The sequence below is a fragment of the Arachis ipaensis genome, chromosome B7, assembly GCF_059453495.1.
Source record: "Arachis ipaensis isolate K30076 ecotype BB chromosome B7, ASM5945349v1, whole genome shotgun sequence".
Taxonomy (NCBI): Eukaryota; Viridiplantae; Streptophyta; class Magnoliopsida; order Fabales; family Fabaceae; genus Arachis; species Arachis ipaensis.
Window position 1 is genome coordinate 139,425,391 of NC_142442.1, and position 8,762 is coordinate 139,434,152.

Below are 8,762 nucleotides of genomic sequence, written 5' to 3' on the forward strand. Positions count from 1 at the left end.
CGTAGGTTACGTGTTGGAATGCCATCTAACCAGCATTTGACACGTGTGCAACAGGCAGAGTGCATATTGCTTGGATGACTGACACATGTGCAACACGCATGGTCCTTGCGTGTTGCTCCTAGTTAGGACGTGTCCATCACAATGCATGCGTGCTAAGTCAGCACAATACATGCGTGTTGACCCTGCTATATCTGCAACTCCACCCACCTTCATAAAAAAACTCTATTTCCAGCAAAAATTCATGTTTTTTTTTTCATATTAAAATTTTTTTACCTTGTTAATACATATATGTAAAACTATATAATATAAATACAAATCATGCTAATTTATATGTGTATATGTACTTACAGAATCTAACAAAATGTCAAAACTTGGTGTTTTATTAATTGATAGCGAAAAATTATTGGCTTTTAGACTTTGGGATTTTTTAGAAGATTTCAGCAATTTTGTCGTTGGCTACAATAATATAATATAAACAAATTAGATATTTTTATACTTAAGTAGCAAGTGGTCCATCAGTCAGCATCATGCACGTCAGAGGAAAAATATTCGCCATCATAAATTCATAATAGTTATGAATATAATGATACTACTTCCCTTGAGAATTTAATGGGACAGCCACACTTCCCTTGTTCACTGTGGAGGACCACATGCCTTGAATAACGGCTCCCCCATCATTTTCCAATAAGGTAGTCCTCCAACTCCAAGCACTTGACTGTAAAAAACAATGTTGGTCATAAGATATACGACCTTGTCCTTGTGTATTGTGGATCCTTGGATGTAACAATTAATTTTGAAGAGACAAATTATATGATCAATTGCCATGATTGCATCAAATATAATTCAATTGGATCTGATATTATACAGTATCATTTCCAAATCACTTGACAAAAGAAAGGGAAGAAGAGAAAAAGGCTGGTTTGCTGTTCTTATAAGATTATATCACATATTACCAATCATTTATAATCTAAAGGGGGATTCTGAATCAGCACAGAGAAATGACATTCAAAGCCCACCTCCTTCAGAGGAAGAATAGGGGTCCACCCTTCAGGGATATTAGGGCTCATCTAGCTGGTCCTGCAAGAAGTTACACATATAGTTCAGAACTAAGATTTTGATGAATGGACACACATGTGCAAAAGTTAGGATAAGGTGATTATTCAAAATGATGATTTTGACAGATGAATATATTCTGTGATACGGGGTGGGGGAGGCTCTGCAGTCACATTTACCTGGACGTCAGAAGTCCAAAGGGTAAGGTTGTCTCTTAAAAGCTGCATTATAAGCGTGCTGTCTTTGTAGGATTCTTCTCCCAAGGTATCCAGCTCAGCAATTGCTTCCTCAAAAGCCTATGAAATACAATGAAAATCAATATGGTTCATGAATTTTAGAATCAACAAGACTTTGCTCCGTTGCAGTTGCAGTACTGAGTAGAGCAAAAGACAAGCATAGGGGACTCATAACCAGATTCTGTACACCCGCCGGGCGGCGCCGAGCCAGCCCATCTAATTCACGTCAAAGGCAGGCCGGGGGCGACCACATCTCTTTTGTTTTATTTTTTCTTTTTCAAATATAAAAGCCAAAGAAAAAATCTAAGTTACCAACCAAAAGTTTCCTATTCGAGCAGGCAGCCACAAACTCATCGTCTCTAAACTCTCTACTCTACTCTCGCTAGACTCTCGGTCCTAGCTAGCACCACTACTAGCCAGCACCACCTAGCTGCCTTAGCCTTCAGCTCCTCTCCAGCGACTATTCCCTCCCAAAACTTTCGCAGAAGCTCAGCTCTTCTACAGTGGCAAACCCCTTTCCAGCAGTCACTGCTTCGGCGAGCAGCACCACCAGCCTCTGCTTCACCTGCTTCAAAATGGCGTGACTCCTCTAGCTAGCAGCCTCAGTTGTTGCTGGCGCAAATCCCTCCCCAGCCCTTTGCTTCAGCTCCCCTTTTTGCATCAAATCCCTCCAGCAGTCAGCTCCTCCATTCGCATCACTTGTGAACTTTTATCATCTATTTCTTATGAATTTTATTTTTCATCTTAATTAAGCTAGTAACTGTTTTTTTCTGCAAAAATTTCCAAAGCAATTGAAAAGGAAAAATGAAAATTCCATCTTCTTTTGGCAGGTGGGTTGGTACTTTCAAACCATTTAGCCTGGCGGGCTTTGGCAAGCCAGACATGCCTGCTTGCCACCCCTAAATACAATCATTATAGATGAGCATTAACATTATTAATCTATTTCACGACCAAAAGAACATTCCTCACAACCTAAAGCGAAAGTGTTTTTTCAACTCTCTACTGTGTCCAATTTGCCCTTTTTCTCTTTCAATTCAATACTTTTAATTCAAAAGTTTAGAATGAGGAAAATGCTCTGTAGTATAAAGCTAGACAAGTATGATCTCGAAACAGTTATCACTAAAACAATTTTACTTTACACCACCCACTATTGGTGATAGCAAATTGTTAAAGATTTGTACAAAAAACTGTTTCTAACTCTGTATTACTCAGCCATGCATGAAGAGCTATTCAGCAATCTTGAAATAACAGTAAGAATGCAGACAAAGTAGCATAACTCTCACCGCACATGAACAAGAAGGTTTCAACTCTTCTGGCTTGATGTGGGCAAAAGAGGTCCGTAATAAGTAATAACTGCCTAATGCAGTTGTAACAGCCACCTCAGGATGCAAATCGCAGTTACAAGCACTGAATACTAGTGCTATGTAATTCATTGTTCATGGAGCTCGACTAGTATCATAGACAAGAAATATAGACAATACTGCCAACCTTTTCATTATTTCCCATCAGCACGGATTAACAGTTTTACAAATGTGAATCTCCAATAAATTTATCATGTTAAGAGAAAACAGATTGCTAAAGCAAACCGAAACAAGAAAAATTCACAAAAAAGTTTCCAGATTCCACCCAAGTCAAAAAGAACCAATGCCTGTTGGTCAAAATCCAATCAAGTCAATGATTCATTCTAAGCGATAAGAACAGAACACACACTTAAGTAAAACATTGTGGAATAGAATGTATCCTAAGAAGTAAGAACAGGATAACTGCTTTGACCAAACAAGAAAAAGGTCACAGACACATAAGTTGCAATCTGTTGACCTGAATCTGAATCTTTCAAGTTTGAAGCCCACAAACACAGACATATCATGTAGAATCCAAATAATCAAATAGATAAGATCAACCTTTATTCACTCCACAATACATCAAACAACCAAAAAATCAGATTAAATATTTTTCAAATCCATACCTGTTTAGCCATGCCGCATGCTTTATCAGACTGGTTGAGGATTTCATAGTAGAAAACAGAGTAGTTGAGAGCCAGACCCAATCTTATAGGATGAGTAGGTGGAAGATCCGCATAAGCAATGTCCTTGATTTTTAAAATAATAAACAAAAACATCAATTCAATTCAATCCCCAATCCAAACAAACCCTAACTTAAATCCTCCCTGCCTACATCCAATAATGATAATAATAATGATTAATCAGTACATCAAAATGATGACGAGACACATTCACCAATTTGCTGACTCCGATAGTTAGTAACTAACTAACAAACCTGAGCGGCCTTGTAAGAGAGCATGGTGTCCTCAGCGGCGGCTTTGCGTTCATCGGCGGTCTTGAACTCAGCGAGGTAACGGTGGTAATCACCTTTCATCTTGAGGTAGAAGACCTTGGACTCGCCGGCGGAGGCGGAGGGGATGAGATTGGAGTCGAGAAGCGAGAGGATGCTGGCGCAGACGTTGGAAAGCTCAGTCTCCACCTTGGATCTGTAGTCTCTGACGAGAGGCACGTGGTCGTCGTTCTTGCGACCTTCCTCCTTCTGCTCGATTGAGGAAACGATGCGCCACGCGGCACGCAGGGAGCCGATGACGTTCTTGTATGCGACGGAGAGGAGGTTGCGCTCTTCGACGGAGAGCTCGGCGGCAGGGGTGGAAGAGAGGACTAGCTTCTGCATGAACTGGACCATCTCTTCGTAGCGTTCTGCTTGCTCAGCTAGCTTGGCTAGGTACACGTATTGTTCCCTGGTTAGATTCTCCGGCACCGTGGACGCCATTTCTTTTCTTCTTCCTCTCTCTCTCTCTCCCTCTCTCTTAATCAATCTGAGATTGTTTCTTTCTTTCTTTCCTTTCTGATGTTCTGTGTGTAGAGAGAGAGAGAGAGTGAGTGTGTTGAGTGTTGTGTGTGTGAGCTTATTGGGTGTGAAGTGTTTTTTTCTTTTTATGTGGATTTAGAAAAGTGATGCGTAGGATTGAGCTGTCTTAGCGACCGTTCATGAGTTGGAGAGATAGCGTTATGCACAATTTTTTTTATGAGGCTAGGGGCAGCAATTTTGTGATTTGTAACTATTAATGATAGTTTTAATGGTATGAGATTGGTGTGAGATTTTATCTAATGGCTTCACTTTTTTTACTGGTTACATACTGGTCAGAATTTAACAAAGTTGTTGATTTCCTTGACTTTTCTTTTTTTATTGTGTACATAATACAAATTTTTTTGGCATACAAGTTATACAAGTTACTTAGGTAGTATGCACCTGAAATGAGGTTATTTCCTTTTGTATTTTGCTTTCCTCCTCCTGTTCTTCCTTTTTCTTCTCCTTTTCGTTTTTCTCTTTTTTTTTCGCGTTTTTCATCTTCATGATCGTTTTTTATTACTGTTGTTATTGCATTTTTTTTCCTCCTCTTCTTTCTATTGATTCTACAACATTATGTATTTTTTTATTTGATTTTTTTTCAAGAATAATTGTGAGAATATGAAATAAGAAGATGAAGAAGAAGAAGCAGCAGAAAATGAGGAGGAGAAAGAGAAAGAGTTTTAAATTATGTAGAACTTATCAGCACACATACACTGAAAATTCTTAAACAATACATTCGAATATCTTCGTGTTACACTATATATCTTCGTGTTACATCCGAATTTGCTGCAAATACAGAAAAATATTTCCTCTAATGCTGTATTTTTTCTTCTTTTTTTTCTTATTTTTTTCTTTCTTTTAGTTGAATGAATGTAAGTTCATCATCTTCCAAATAATTTTGCAGCAATATGTGTTTTTTCTTCTTCTTTGTCTGATTTTTTTTTTGTTTTTATTCTTGTTAGAAGAGTAAAATAAGAAGAAACTTGAGAAAATAAAATAAAAAAAATGAATAAGAAAAAAAAAGATGATGATGAAAAAGCAGCAGAAGATGAGGAGGACAGAGAAGAAGAAATTTGAATTATGCAGAACTTATCAGCACACATACACTCAAAATTCTTAAACAATACATTCAAATATTTTCATGTTACACTTAAATTTGCTGCAAATACAGAAAAAAAAATTTTAGTACAGAACTTTACATTACATTCAATTCAAACCATCAACGATGAAACATTATTCATTTACAGAATCATAAACTACTAACAAAAAAATTAACTAGAATCGAACCACACCTCATCCACTTGATTGGATTCAAAACAATAATCAATTTCGTTATAGTTCAATTGATAATATGAACTTGAATTATTCATTATCTTCAACAACAAGATAACTGATGATGGAGGAAAATGAGGAAAAGGAAGGAGGAGAAGAAATTCTAATGAAAAAAGAAGGAGGAAGAGGAGGAGGAGGAGGAGGAGGAAGAGGTGGTGTAGATAACGATGATAATGAAAGAGAAAAATAACAAAGAAGAAGAAGAAGAAGAACGTGCAGTAACGTCACGAAGAAGAACGTGCGCGCATAAATATAAATGATTTGTATAGACTTGTATCAAAAAATAACTTGTATCTGGAGAATAATTATTTTTTATTTACTAATTTTTGGTTCACCTTCTCACTTCTCTTTCAATGATCTTTCAATAGATTTACTAATGTCCTAGTTGTGTGAAGGCTCATTTTTCTAGTATGAAAAATATATGTATTATATTTTGATATAAATGTGGGATGTATTATATTGTAATGTGATGGTTGGCTTTTCTTTTTAAATTAAAAGTAAAATATCAGAGGATTCAATTTTTTGTTGTATAAGATAGACATAAATCAGATTCTCTTATTTATTTTGGCGAATAAAATTTTTAAATTTTTTTGTTTCAAGAAAAACCAAATGGTAGGTCCGATTTGTGATTTAAAAAGAAATTGAAAATGTATAATTACAAATTAGTCTGTCTAATTTATGTATATATATTGCTCTTTTTTGCCAACTGCTATAACTCTCTTCTTCTTCTTTTGTGTCCTTCACCTCCTCATATTTCCTTTTTTTTTTGTTTTTAAAAATTACTGTGAGTAAAAAAAATGATGATAAAATTATATTAAAAGTATATTATTATGGTTAAATTTTATTACAAACATTTAAAATGGTGAAATTTATACGTGAGAATCTATTTGATATTGTTATTTTTTTTTACACTTTCGTTTAAAGAACTAAAATATGTAATTTGTGAGAAGATAAAATTTTAAATACCAAAAAAAATATGTATTTTGTAAAGATATTCTATATCAATATTTGGTACATTCATTCAATTTCAAACTAAGTACGTAACTGATGAAGCGAGCATGCAATAGATGTTTTTAATGTATATCAAAACTCGCTCGCAAATGTCGTTCATCGAGTTGTATATTGAGTTCGAACACACTAAAACTGACAGAAAAATATCAAATGAAAAAATTATAATACTGATAGCGGGAAGGAATTTGAAAGCAACTACGAAATTATTGATCCAAATGAAGACGAAAATAAGCTGACGGTACCATAGAGACAGATGTTATGGAGGTAGCAAATACACTAATAATTAATAAACCAGCATCCGTTTGAGAAGCTATTTTTTATGCGCACGTTAAATTTAAAGCCCATGAGTACATGTATAAAATTAGAATATTTGTTTATATAATAGATTAATATTGTAGATTTAGTTAAATTTGTAGTAATTATTTGACTAGTATGAGAAGGAATAAAATTTTGTCATTATTTATATTATAGATAGATTAATGTGATTCGTGGAATATAATTTATTGATTAACATTTGTTTACTTATTTATTTAGTTAAATATAGGATAATTATCTAACTATGTTTAGGTAATTTTATAAATAAATTATAGATAATTATTTGATCAGGAATAAATATATAATTATATTATATTAATTTATTAAATATTTATTTATACTGTATAGTTTATAGATAGATTTTAATTTTAATTTTATTTATTTAATATTTATTTATTAAATATTTATTTCGTGGTATTGTTATAACAGAACCTCATGTTGTGGCAGACGATGAATTCGTTGTGGGAATGGAATTTAGTTCCAGGAAAAATGTCATTATAGCAATAAAAGATTATATCATCCGTAGAGATGTAGACTATTGAGTGTATGAGTCGAGACTGATGACATTTTATACCAAATATACACAGTACAACACAAGTTGTAATTGGCTTATCAAGGTTAGTATAACATGCAAGAAGTGCTATTGAGAGATAAGGATGTATAATGGTAGTCACACTTGTACTAGAGCCACTATTTTCCATGACCATTCGAAATTGGATTTTAATACTGTTGAGTTTGGAAAACTGAAAAGATAATCAAATATTATTAAAATATTAAGTGTTCAAATTATTTCCAATTGGTTGTTTGATGTTGCTGTTAGTGTGCAGGAAGAAAAAATTAATTTTCATAATGGGCCAAAAGCCAAACAAGCCCAATTTGATTATGGAATGTCCAGCCTTATGCAAAAATTATTTCATAACAAGTGGCTGAATTTTAAAAGGGTAGTAAAATAATTGGCCTAAGAAACTAATGCAAAGCCCAAGTCAACACTTCTTTTTGTCCAACAACATCCTTGATCCAAACTAGAAAAAGAAAGAAGGAAATGGATCAAGCACTCTTCGGTTACCTACTCCTTTGGTTATTGGAACTCAAATTTCAATTCAATTAATTACTTTCTTGGTAACCGTAACTCCAAATTCAATTCAATTTAATTTGCATTGATAGCTTCCACCGAAAGCTTTCTTGCTTCCTCTCTTCTCTCTCTTCTTTCTCTTACTTCGGTCAAATCAATCACTCAAAGAAGAAGATAGAAGGAAAATGAAAGCCATAGATAAAAGGCTATGAAGAAAGGCTAAGCAAGAGTTTTTTCACAGAAAGAAAAATCTGTGAAGAAAAGCCAAAAGATTTCTTTGCCAAAGAAGGAAAGAAAAGCTTCGGTTCATGAAGCAAATCTATCTTGAAGGCACAGCAAAGATTTATTTCCTCTTCTGTGCTACAAAGAAGAGGTAAGCCTCAGAGTCTCAAACTGGAAGAAGCAAAAATGGAAAACGTGAAGTCGTCTTGAGTCAGATGCTCATTAACGCTCAGAATCAATTCTTGGGGCCAAAGTCAAGATCAAAGACCAAGATTGAAGAAGATTGATGAAAAAGGATGAGAGAGGTGCATGCAAACAGATTCAGTTTCTCTCTCTCTCCTCTGTTCAAGCCGACGCTACTCTGATGTTGGAGAAGAAAGATGCTGTGAGGGTGCAACTGACTTCAACTTTGGAAGCTTCACTCTTCTATATTAAGGGTGAACGGCCAAGGGTTGAGGCAAGGAGAATAAGTGAAAAAGCACAGAGTTCTGATAGCTTCCCAGAAGCTACCTGAGTTCTTCTCCTTCAATGGTGTTCATTTTGTTTTCTTTTTCTTAGTTTTGTCTGTCTGAGTTTCATGGTAAAAAAGGCAAACATGGTGAGGTTTGTAAGAAAAAGTCAGTGAGAAAAAAAAGGCAGTGATCAAAATTAGAGAAAAATCCATA

The 8,762-nt window shown here is 34.8% G+C and overlaps 1 protein-coding gene across 2 annotated transcripts; it reads right to left on the reverse strand.

The window, feature by feature from the left end:
* Window positions 1-362: 362 nt before the first annotated feature.
* LOC107606197 (14-3-3-like protein B) lies at window positions 363-4,309 on the reverse strand. 2 transcript variants are annotated; one of them, XM_016308205.3, is made up of 5 exons: window positions 3,567-4,309; window positions 3,256-3,378; window positions 1,233-1,349; window positions 1,017-1,077; window positions 363-715 (listed from the first exon to the last, which is right to left on the reverse strand). In XM_016308205.3, exons 1-4 carry the CDS (start codon window positions 4,062-4,064, stop codon window positions 1,057-1,059), a joined length of 759 nt encoding a protein of 252 aa, XP_016163691.1. In that variant the 5' UTR covers window positions 4,065-4,309; the 3' UTR covers window positions 363-715; window positions 1,017-1,056. The 2 variants fall into 2 exon arrangements, with proteins under 2 accessions (XP_016163691.1, XP_016163690.1); XM_016308204.2 differs by lacking the exon at window positions 363-715 and having other exon boundaries at window positions 792-1,077.
* Window positions 4,310-8,762: the final 4,453 nt, after the last annotated feature.

What these genes read in the sequence shown, in the direction of transcription:
- LOC107606197 (XM_016308205.3), bottom strand. Translation starts at nt 4,064, where the DNA reads ATGGCGTCCACGGTGCCGGAGAATCTAACCAGGGAACAATACGTGTAC. An exon ending in TCTCTTACAAGGCCGCTCAG is followed by an intron (nt 3,379 to 3,566) that starts GTTTGTTAGTTA and finishes TTAAAAATCAAG; the next exon opens with GACATTGCTTATGCGGATCT. An exon ending in CATGCGGCATGGCTAAACAG is followed by an intron (nt 1,350 to 3,255) that starts GTATGGATTTGA and finishes TGTATTTCATAG; the next exon opens with GCTTTTGAGGAAGCAATTGC.